Raw genomic sequence first — 11,843 nt, forward strand, 5'->3', positions numbered from 1 at the left:
AGTACAGAGACCCAACCTCTGATCTGCCCAGCAGACAAAATGATTAGGATCCCTTGGATAGATGTGCATAATCACATTCCCAAAGATGGAGAATTTCGATTGATTGAAAACTCAGAGCACCTAGCACACCGCCACTGCTTGCGTTTGACTGAATGCCAAGTCCTCCCAAGGAGGATCTGCCCAAGGATTTACCAACAATCATCTCATTTCCATTCTCAAACTTTTGAGGTGGCAACTTCACCATAAGTACAATGTTTCTCAACCGAGCAGCCCTACACAAGAGACATGATTCCCAAACTGTGGATTCCTCTCTTGTTGTCCATCAACCGTCCCTCACACATCTCCCAACGGCCCTTGTGTTGGGGAAGATGGTTACCATACACAGTCGAGAACCGCTGATGAGTGCGGGACGTGGCGCAATAGAGCAGTCTTCCGAGAGAGACAAAATGAAACTCCAGATTCCCCTTGGCAGAGAGATTTCCTGCTCTGTCTTATTAATTAAGCCACAGTCAAACCAGAAATGAGCTCTGCCATTCTTCCACTCCTCTTAGATTAAAAAAAACACATCAAGTTACAACCAGACTTTCACAGCTTCTATTGAGAATACTTTCTTTTTATTATACAGGTTTCATATACATAACAATTATTTAGGGAACATTTACAGGCAAGGAGTTCAATTCCAAAACTCCGTTTTCACCCACACACACTGTACTTCACACTCATCTTCGGGGTCAGCCCAACAGGAATACGACAAAGTTATTGCCTTGTGAACAGACAGCTTCAATTAAATTAGAGTCTTCCAGAGTCGAGAACAGCACTCAGGATCCTCTTAACTCTTAATACCCTGTGTACATATGAATAAAGCCTAAAGATGTGTCTTAGATTACCCCGTCACCTTTAAAAGCTAATATTAAAGTTGAATCCCATTTCTCAAAAAGTCATAAGAAGTGCACCCGTATTTACAGACCCCATTAAATTATGCATAAATAAAATCTGTACACTCAACGCAGCTTCTCAAAATACAGAATCTCCTCTGGGACTTGGGATGAGAGACAGCAAAAAAAAAATGCTTCACGCCCACCCCTTTTCAAGTTTTCTCGAAACACCAAGATGTGAAATAAATACGCAAAATAAAGCTTCCGTACCTTAAAGGAACATGTCTTTTCAAAGAGTCTCCTCCTATTTGAAGAGTTAACTTTCAAAGTTTTGTTTTGTTTTGTTTTTTTCTTAAAAAGAAAAACATAAAATCATCAGCAGGCTTTGCTTCTACAAGTTTCGTAAAACCCGAAGGGTCCCTGTGAACAAGGGATTTAAAGTGTGTCAAATACCACCTATTAACCAGTTCTTAAGCGGATAGAATCCTTGCCTCCTGCGGTATGTAGGATGAGACTGAAGAGGGTACATAAATACTTTTACTTTAACACTGAACGTTATTGTGGATCTGAATCACATCAATCTGACATTTCAACAGCTATGTGTGTGGGGTTTTTTGTTAGCCCAGGGAATTTATTTAAAAGCTTCCAAAACTTGTAGCACCACTTTCAGAGAAAGGAAGAATGGGGTTCCAAAAAATAAAATATCAGCTTAATGGGTAAAGAACCAGCACTTGTTGCCTCCTGACAGCTCGTCCAGAGTTTAGGAGACACTTCAGCACTCCTTAAATACTAAGGAATCCAGGAGGGCACGTGAAGATCTGGAAATCGACGGAGGCCCTTTTCATGGGAAGGTGGATAACAAACTCTGTCCCCCAGGCAAGCGGGGTTCCCAGTTTGTCCTGGTCGAGACCGGTTTTGGAGTCCTTTTCCTTCCAGACTCTTCGGCCCTTTGTTCACCCCTGTTTTACTTCCTGTGCTTCTCCATCTTTTCCAGGGCTTTGCTAGAATCGGCTGGACTCTGGTCTCCGGGATTCATGTAGGATTTGTCTATGACCATCAGGGCTTCTTTTATGTAGTTCTGCACGGCAGACACAGCAGCACAGATGGCCTGGCTGCCAAACCCGTGGGTAATCAGGCTGAAATGAGACAAGCAGTTCTGGATGCTGGTCTCCAGGACCGGGGTGGGCCGGTTGTTCCCATTGGGAGTTCGGTCTTGATTGAGAAGGTCTGTGAATTCTTTACACACTTGCCTGTGAAAGACAGTCAACACACACCACTGAGTTCAATCTAGGCCGTGACAGGTAAAGAGCACAAACTACTGTGGGATGACACCTAGAGGCAAAGAGAATTTGGGGCTGGCCAAGGAAGTAGATTGTAAACTAATAGCAATAGCCAGCTGCTGCACTTAGCACCTATTCTGTGCTGGGCCCTGAACTAAACTCTTTTTATTTATTTTTGGCTGCACTGGGTCTTCGTTGCTGCGCGGCCTTTCTTCTAGTTGCAGCGAGCGGGGGCTACTCTTCATTGTGGTGCGCGGGCTTCTCATTGCAGTGGCTTCTCTTGTTGCGGAGCACGGGCTCTCGGCGAGTGGGCTTCAGTAGTTGCGGCACGTGGGCTTCAGTAGTTGTGGCTTGCGGGCTCTAGAGCGCAGGCTCAGTAGCTGTGGCGCACGGGCTTAGTTGCTCCGCGGCATGAGGGCTTGAACCCGTGTCCCATGCATTGGCAGGCGGATTCTTAACCACTGCGTCCCCAGGGAAGCCCTGAACTAAACTCTTTTAAGTACTATCTTATTTAATCCTCACTGCAATTAGAAAAGATAAAAGGATTAATGCCAGAATCAACTGGCCAAGGTCACCAGGACTGGTTAGAGGTGGAGTCAGAATTCCAGCCCAGGAGAGTAAGGGCTAGCTTTATTTGATGCAGACTGGTTCCTTAAACCAATTCTGTCAAGAACCCTGAATTCATTTCCCTGAAACTCCCTCTTTCGATACAGGCTGGTTCACTGTGCTCTCTTTTTGCCCGATTTCCCACTTGACTAGTTCTGCTTCATTTACCATGATTTTAAAATCCATTTACTCTTGGTTTCTATGAGAAATCCCTCAGCTGCATTAAGTCGTTTTGAGACATTTAATTTGTCCTCGTCTCCTACACGCCCAACCCGATCATTACATTTTAAAAAGCAAAAACATCTTGTTATCAGGAGGCAGAAGGCACATGATCTTGACTGGATGTGATAAAATAAATTGTTTTCAACACATTTTTGTAAGACATGCAAATAAGATAATGAAAGAGTAGCTTAACTAGTTTGAGCTGAATAACTAAACAGCTCAAAGACACCCATTCTGAGCAATACACTCACTGTTCTAATTCTTCTAAATCCTACAAAAAGTTACTCTCATTTGACTCTGTAAAAGATGCTCCTTGCCATTTCCTTTTGCTCAACACCCTAACTTACTTAAGGAGCCTTTCTTTCTTGAGCACCAGGGACTGTGCTGGCCCCTCAGCTGCAAGGTCAGAGCATTAGGGCAACAAATTCTCAAGCCTGGATACTTACTGTGCAGCCAGCAGCATATTCTTCCTAGTTGCCATCTCATTCCGTCCTCCGAGATGAGGTCTGGTTAAATACTCGGCCACGGATTTACTAGGAAATTCTGCTTCGCAGACATAGGCAAAGTCCCGAGCCAAATGAACAGCCTCACCTAGAATAATTGGCAATGGCAACAGACTTTAGGGCCGCTGTGGTCCCCACGGCAAACTGTCCCTTCCCTCTTTTTCCAGCACTATTGGTATTGGTCTAGCGGTCATTTTGCATTCTAAAATGAAATCATACAAGGGGACAGCAATCCAGCCGGTAAGTAGAACTTCCTGGGTACTTTCAGTGGGTACTCTCCCCTAGGGTGAAATCATACAATGCGAGAAAGAAAAAAAAAAAAGCCTGAAAATTTTAAGTGTATTTAAACGATGTTACCCCAGTCCTCTGCCCAACCTGAGCAGATGGGGACACACCCATGCTTCCTCTCGCTGATAAAACAGCACCCAGCATCCATCGGTAGTGCAGAAGTCGGAAAACTTAGTGGGGGTGAGCATGACTGACAAAGAAGCAAACTGTCACTTTTCTTTATGAAACTGGGACAAAAGTCTTTGACACGGAACTTTGTTTCTAAATGAGGGCGCCCCATTACTGGTGGAGGTAAGTCTCTAGAATGTTGCTTTAAGAAAGAGAAGCAGGAGTGTTTCCTACTGGAAATGTTAGGAGCCCTACCTACCCTCCTGTCTCAGGTATTGGGGGGCACAGAGGGAGAAAAAAGAGGGGAGGGTGTCATTTCCCACCCGAGGCGCTGGGTTCTTTCTGGTTCCAAGATTTGGGGCTGCTAGAGCTTTACAAACCCAGATGGTGGACCCCACCCACCATCCCCACTTACCTCCCCGACTCACTAAATCAACATCTGAGAACCATTGTTCTGGCACACGCTTTCTCATCCAAGCACCCCTGCCTGGCTGGTAAGGAAACCTAGGGGAGCCGCATTTACGCTCTACGCACACAGAATCCACCATTCTCCATGCAGGACAGCTGGTCCCCAACAGCATCGAACATCGAACAGGCAGCTCCTTTCTCCTTGCCCTGACCTCCAAAGACACTCGTAAAAAGGTAGAGCAGGGCCCTGCCAAGTCTCTTTTAGCACCGCAGTCGCGCCATTTAGACCAAGGAAAGAAAGTGTTCAAAAGATTGCCTGGCTACCAGGAGACCACCCCTCATTGGCTCCCCCGGCCCTGAGCCGGGGCCCAGCGCCCTGCTGATTGGGCGAGGTGCTGGCGGCCGCTCCAGGCTTAAGGATAAGCCCCTCCGTGTTCATCAACTCGTTTTCCTGTGCGCAGTAACAACGAGCTTGTTTTGTTTTGAAAAATAATTATTTCACTTTTCCCTCGCCCACTTTGTAAAAGGCCGTATTGCATTCTTGGCTACTTTCCAGGTTCGGGGTGCAGGCCCATTCAAGAAACTGAAATGTCACATCCTAACTATCTTAGGACTGGGGAGAGGGGCTCATCTGTGGGCCCCATTACTTTTTTTTTTTGATGGGGTAAATGAACAAAGGAACTGTGAATTGGACTAGTCTCATTGTATACAGGGCTTTTCTCTTCACTGACCACAATCCCAATATTCCACAGCTACAAAAACTAGAAACGGTCCTGCTGCCCACCAGTAACCAGCTTTTTTTTAAAAAGGTGTACCAAATGATCGATTGCATCCTTCAAAAACTGATAATGTGATGTCTTAGGAAAACCAATTTCTTTTTAACAATGATTTTCTGGGAGACCCAGAACAGAATACTTCAGCAGACAGATCGTTAAATGTTAACTTATTTGATTAAATGACTGTGATTCATTGTAATGAACGCATGGCAAATCGCTTGCATCTCTCTTTTGTGACTAAGAGTTGCGTTTAACCTTTTCTTATACCTCTTTTATGGGGGGGGTGCCGCACCCCACGGCGTGTGGGATCTTAGCTCCCTGATCAGGGGTCGAACCCACGCCCCCTGCATTGGAAGGCGAAGTCTCAACCACTGGATCGCCAGGGAGTCCCTAACCTTTTCTTTAGAGAAATATTCAAGACTCAACACAGCACTAACTAAAAACACTGCAAAACAAAAACACAACTCCACTGACCTTCTACTAAAGATGTCAGGAGGGTGACGTGAGCAGCTTTCCGTCTCCCGGCTGGAAGATTCAACCCAATCTTGTCCAACTTCTCCCGCAAGGACCGGCCACCATTTTTAGATTTGGCTCTGAACAAAATAATAATAATAATAAAATAATTCTTTTCTCAAGAAACCACTTTAAAATTCTAAATGCCTAACCTGCTGCTAACAAAACAGAAATCTGTCAAAAACAATCTACATTATATGGCTCATAATCAAGTGATACAGGGAATCCTTATTTAGTTAATCCCTGTAAAATTCAAAAATCTTTCTTAGCATCGCCAACATTATTTTTTTTTTAAATCACAGAACATTGCAAGTTGTACAGAGCAGATAAATTTTCACTTGTAGAAACTGCAGCAGCCCCCAAAAAACAACTCCCTGGGGGAACCAGACCCATGGAGCTCCTCTACTCTGAATACAGATGCTACCACTTCATACAAGGAATCAAATTCTAACCAAATGAGAATTTGTTAGCACTGTTTTAACACTTCCTTCTACATTTAGCACTTTCTAAAAGAGAAGATGTGTACTAAAACTCCCTGAGCCCATGAGAATTCAGTGTTAGGTATAAAAGTTCCATAAATGTTAAAACTATCTCCCTGGTCCTTTTATATTATTCATCCCCAACCATTCAACCGCCATGCCCAGAACGTGTCCCCATGTACCTTCTGAGGACACCTCCCAGTAATGAGGCATTTAAGCACTCAGGCGGGGACAGTCGCCTCTGGACTTCAGCAACTGTTACTTTGTATTTAGATGTAGAGCTGAGGAGGGACAATCTTCCAGGGACCGAGCAGAAGACCTCGCTGGGATTCATCACAGCCTCCACCAGCTCCTTCTGACAAGGGAGACTCAAGGGGTTCTTCGTCATTGAAATAGGACCTGTGAGTGAAGATCAGAAGTGGCATTCCCAAGCAAACCACTAACCAAAGCTGAAAGAGCTCTTTGAACAACTAACACTGCAATGTTGGACTATAAATTGCAAGCAGATTTTTTTAAATCCATATTCTTCAAAGATAATCGAATCTGAATTTCACAATTGAACACCTTGGGAAGTTAATTAGTCAAGATCCCAAGCGTAGAGTGTTTGCATTTTCTAACCACTGTTAAAATCTGTTTAATTAGAACATTTATTTTCAAAAGACTACTTCATAACTAAATAAATGAAGATTTCTTTTTCCCCCTCACTCAACGAATATCCAAAATCACAGAACATAATCATCTGGCAAAATCTTTCAGTGCAACTGATCACAGTAAATTTTAAAATACAAACACACCTGTTCCAAGTTTACTGGGAAATTCAGTTTATTTTCTGAGGTTTTCTTTCTTTCTTTTTTTTTTTCCCAAAACCCATTTTTCCTCAGTTGATTTCAAACAGTTTAACCTCAAGTAACAGACCATAACTACATTTCATTTAGGATTACCCCATTTCCCAACAGAGCTAAACTGTTAATCCTGGCAGTACGTAACTTAATTTCATGAGCCACTCACTCGCCCAAGTAATCCAATTTTCCAAACCCCCTCCCACCTCATCCCTGCATAAACCCGACAGATCACCCAGCCTGATGCTTTTAGGGCTGTATGTTTTGTAGGCCAAACTATGTCCCACCTTCTTCTTGCAGGTCAGAATTAAGGCTCCTTACTCCTGTGTGTATTTGAAATCAGAAATAAAATCACATCAACCCATTCAACAATTCAAATTGTCACAGCACCGATCACTCCACTAAGGTATGTGGTGACTTGTTTTCCAAATTTAATCACAGCCTTAACTCACTCTGGGATTCTTTCTGGAGCATTGTAAAAACACTCTCGAATTCCAGAAGTAACACCCGCCAAGGGAAAACTACGAAGGAACAAATCCGGAGATTGAGAGGCAGCTCCTGAGATCATCCTTTTCCATTCAGATCTTAAAGGAATGCCCGGTCTTCTCACTCCTAAAACCTACCTGCCTCGAGCCCCTGTCACTCCCTTCCACCACAAATGTCCCAAGCCGGATACCAAAAGCCCTACCTTACCAGTAAGTTAATAACGTCCCAGTACCGCTCAGAACCAGTACAGGGTGTGTGACGCCAGAGGAAGAAAAGGACTCGCGCTCGCTCCGTACCTTTGCGAATAACCGTTTGATCATGCAGAAGTAGGTGCTGGTCGTCGACATTCTGGGGGAGAAATGACAAAGTCCCCTTTAAGTTCGGGGGAGCCTGGGCGGGGTAGGAGAGAGGCAGTGGGGCGAACGGGTCCGGGCAGCAGGGGCAGGGCCGAGGCGCTCACCTGCACCTCCTCCATCTGCTGCGCCACGTCGTGGAGCCCCAGGTTCTCGGCCAGGCCCGCGGCGTCCAGGGCGTGAGAGTGGGGCAGCAGCAGGTCCGAGCGGCGGTAGGCGTCCCTGCGGGCGCTCACGGCGCCGCCGTCCAGCCCGGAGAGGTGGGGCAACAGGCCGGCCGGGCGCGCGTGGTGCGAGGGCAGGCCAGCCCCCTCCTGGCTCTGGCGGCCCGGCCAGGCCTGCTGCTGGCTGCCGGTGGGCGCCGGCTGGTGCAGGGGGTTGATGGCGGCGGCGTACGCTTCTCCCAGATGCGAGTAGGGGTCGGCTGCCTGCGAGTAAGCCAGCTGCTGGTAGGGAGGCGGAAAGTAGGGTGGTGGCTGGTATTCGGCGACTCCAGCATGGGAGAGGGGCGGCGCGGGGCTGTAGAGATGCTGCCCGGCGGAGGAGAGGTGAGGCAGGCGCGGGTTCCCATTGCTGCTCGCGTCGTGGCGATCCTGAGGCAGAGAAACGGAGACCCGGTTAGTACGAAACCCCGCTACTGCGCACGGCCCGCGGCCCCCGCGCTGAGCCTTGTGACCCCCGGGGACCCACCGCACCAGCCCGGACCGACCCCCGCGGGGCCTGCCCTCGGGCCAAAAGGCCCCGGGGAGCAACGTGCCCCGGGGGTTTCGTTGTCAAACGCGAGTCCGCAGAGGAAGGGGAAACTGGAGAAAGACCTGGAGGAACGTGCCCTCCGGGCCCCGCGGCGAAGGTCTGACGCCCGAGGTATTCTGCGGCTCCAAGTCCGAAGCCCAGGCCTTGGGCCAGGAGAAGCTGGGGTAGGGATCCTGGGAGAAAACCTGCAGGCAGCGCAGAGCGCGGTCGCTCACAAGCCCGCACATGCTGGCGTCGTCGGCCGAAAGTGGGGAAGCGGTGGGCGCGGATAATGCGCGCCGCGCAGGAAGTGCGCCGTTTCCCCGCCCCAGGGACCCTCCCTTCCACGCCCTCAGGACAAAGACCTCCGGGCGAGAGACCCTCCCTAGCGGGGGCAGCCACCCAACGCCGCCCAAGGGACTCGGGGAGGAGCCCGCCGCAGCCAGGGGTGCGCTCCCTGCTAGCTGTGTCCCGACCAAATAACGCCGTCCTGCCCAGCCACCGTCAGTCTCCCCACAAATCGGGCGCAGAGAGAGAACGAAGGGCCCCGAAAATTGGGCAACCTTGCCTGCGCACGTTCCCTCGCCCCACGGCTGTCCGACTTAATTCTCAAAGGACGTGTCGCCATGTGTTCCCGGGGTCACAGGGGTGGCGGGGGACCAGGAGAGCTATGGCACCGTCGCCCCCTAGCTGAAGCGCCCGGGCCTGCAAACAGGGGCAGCCCCTCTAGGTCCCGCGGGCGCACGGCTCTCCCGCGTCCCCGCCGCCACCGCTCCCCTCTCCCGGGGCCCAGGCTCACGCCTTGCGCCGCCTGCGTCTTCTTCCTCTTCCCGCTCGCCGCCTCCCTCCCTCCCACTCTCCGAAACTCTAGCTCAACCTGTCCGACAGGCTGGAGCACTCCCGAGCGCTTACGGCCCCATCTGGCCTCAGCGCCCCCCCCCCCGCCCCCCTTCTCTGGAAAGCCAAACTTCGGTTGTTTTCTTGTTTCCCCGAGGGGGTAGCGGGGCAGGTGACAAGCCCGCCTCGGAGGAGACTCCGCAAAGGTGTCGCCGGCAGGTCGCCTCGTCTGACCCCTTTGGACGGAGGTTTCGTGCGTAAAAGCCACCTCTAAAAGTTGCAGACCCAGCGCTCTTCCGAGAAAACGGGGAAAAGGGCTGTTTTGCTTCGCAGGAAACCGGCCGGTAAGCTTTGTGGGTGGGATCTGCTATGCTCTTTCCAGGCCCCATTCCCGAGACTGGATATTTAGGTAAAGGCCCGATTCAGGAAGGGGACCCCGGAGAAACGCACTAGGGAGTGTCCGGAGAAGTGGACCCTGTCCCATCGAAGGGCGAGCGGTGGGTGCCTGTTTGCTGCTCCTGCGCCCTCGCCCCCGACCTCGGTCCAGTGGCCCGCGCCTCCGGGACTGTACTCGGGCGGGGCCAGGCTGCGCCCTTGTGCCCAGCTCACCTCACAGTCCTCTTCATACTTGACATTATCGGTTATTTTCCACAACATGGCGTCCGGCGTCCCCCAAAACAGTCGCCAGTTAAATCCAGGTTCCCCCCACCCCCCGAGCGGTAAATCCAAAATTGGGGTCACGGTGGCCAGGCGTCTGCCGCTGCCCCCGCCGCGCGCGGGCCTAGCCGTCCCGGTCACTGGACGCGCATCGGCGGCTCCGCGATTGTAGATGCTGCCGCCGCGGGTGTAGAGGCCGCGGCCGGGGACCGGGGAAGCCGCGCCCGCAGTGTGTGTCCAGGCGATAGCCGGGGGATCCGGGCTCCTTAATGAGAAGGAAATTATCATAACTCCTCCCCGGGGGCCGGCGCGAAGGCCCCGGCGCCGGGCGGGGCGGCCCCCAGCCAGTCCCAGCCTAGCTCCGCCCCGCATCCTGGCCCGGCGCCGCGCGGAGACCCACGCCTTGGGGGGCTTAGGAGAAGAGTCGAGTGGGCCGCACCTCGCTGACAGCCGCAAACCTATGAGGCCAGCGTCCCCCATCACGCCATCCATCAGTCACCCTCACCAAGCACACACCTGAGGTTGGCAGAGCTGGGGACCGGGATCCGAACCCAAGAGCCCCCCCTCTCTCACCGACAGCGCCTTCCCCCACCCTCCAAAAGACGTCTCAACAGCTGAGGTCCCCCTATCTCCTGAAACGTCCCAAACACCCGCTCCAAGGAGATTTAAGGTTTAAACTGGGATCAGGCCGCTGGAGTCCCAATCCCTCCGAGGGACGACGCCCTCCCCCGCACGGCGTGGGCACAGTGCGCTCGGGGTCCTCCGAGGGGGCGGGGGTGGGAAGGCCTTCTGGGGAGTCGGCCCCAAGCGCCACCGAGCGGGCGGGCCGCTCCACCGGCCCCGAAGTCTCGGACAACTGCGTTTCGCCGCCATCGCCCGAAGCTCCATCTCCAAGGCTGGGCTGCGGCCGGGAGGCGGGTGGGGGGCACCCGCTTGCCCTCGCCCAGCCCAGCCCTGCCCGGCGCCGGCTCGGCAGCTTCCTCCGACGGGCCAGGCACTCAGAAGCCTCAGCTCAACCGAGAAAAGAGGTGTGGGGCTGAATGCAACCCTAGCGTCACAGGCGGGGGCGAGGGAAGAGGTGGGGGGAGGGGGAGGGGCCGTGGAGGGACCCCCGCTGGAGAGGTGAGCACCCGGGGTCCTCAGATACAGGCAGAAAACGAAACTTCCTTCCACATAAACGTTGCCTCTCCCCCCAGTATGCGTTTGCCCCCCAACCTTGAAAGCAAAGCGCAATACTGAAACATTTTAAAGAAACGAAATCCATTGGCCCGATTATTGTAATTGACCTTTTTTTTTTGCTGCAAGGGGAAAGTCGCTCATTCTCGGGAGCTGAATTTAAACATTCTCAGGGAATCAGAGAAGGAATCTTTCGATTTGATTCCGAATCCGATTTTGCAATAATCAATACCTATCATCAGTTTAGTGCCCCGGGCCTGGAGTGGACGCTGCTCCCAAACCACAGAATGAATGCACCCACCGCTTCCCTACTCCCGCTCGGGTTTGTTTGAACTTTAGCATTTCTTTAAACCGAGATGGGCCTAAAATAAAATAACCAAAATAAAAATAGGCGTCTTCCAAGCGAAAGGTTCTCCCTCGCCCTAGAGAGTAGACAGATTCCAGGTGATATTCCGACCAGTTGTGAGAACAAAACCTGGAGGCGAAACCACTGGGGGCTTTTCGGGCATGTCTGCGGGCTCTGCACTAGGAAGTACAAAGACAGTGCACACACGACCCCTGACACCTAGCTTTCAAGACACCGTGGTGGGGGGGATGGGGGGTAAAAGAGAAAACCGCAGAAGCACCGCTCCTGGTACTCGGGAGTGGGGGCAGGGGGCACCTGCTCAGGGCAGGAATCGGACCCGGCGCGGTAGGCACGCTAGC

General features: G+C 51.4%; 1 protein-coding gene across 1 annotated transcript; it reads right to left on the reverse strand.

Moving 5' to 3' along the window:
- Window positions 1-628: 628 nt before the first annotated feature.
- TFAP2C (transcription factor AP-2 gamma) lies at window positions 629-10,179 on the reverse strand. Its single transcript, XM_061208088.1, has 7 exons — window positions 9,915-10,179; window positions 7,844-8,329; window positions 7,680-7,731; window positions 6,241-6,457; window positions 5,541-5,659; window positions 3,430-3,574; window positions 629-2,125 (listed from the first exon to the last, which is right to left on the reverse strand). The coding sequence occupies exons 1-7, from the start codon at window positions 9,960-9,962 to the stop codon at window positions 1,840-1,842; spliced, it is 1,353 nt and encodes a 450-aa protein (XP_061064071.1). The 5' UTR covers window positions 9,963-10,179; the 3' UTR covers window positions 629-1,839.
- Between the last annotated feature and the right edge of the window lie 1,664 nt (window positions 10,180-11,843).

The sequence above is a fragment of the Eubalaena glacialis genome, chromosome 13 (assembly GCF_028564815.1).
Source record: "Eubalaena glacialis isolate mEubGla1 chromosome 13, mEubGla1.1.hap2.+ XY, whole genome shotgun sequence".
In the NCBI taxonomy this organism is placed as follows: Eukaryota; Metazoa; Chordata; class Mammalia; order Artiodactyla; family Balaenidae; genus Eubalaena; species Eubalaena glacialis.

Coding starts and splice junctions, on each gene's coding strand:
- TFAP2C (XM_061208088.1), bottom strand. CDS start 9,962: ATGTTGTGGAAAATAACCGATAATGTCAAGTATGAAGAGGACTGTGAG. Junction 7,732..7,843: donor AGCAGATGGAGGAGGTGCAG/GTGAGCGCCTCG, acceptor TTTCTCCCCCAG/AATGTCGACGACCAGCACCT. Junction 3,575..5,540: donor CCTGACATCTTTAGTAGAAG/GTCAGTGGAGTT, acceptor CAATTATTCTAG/GTGAGGCTGTTCATTTGGCT.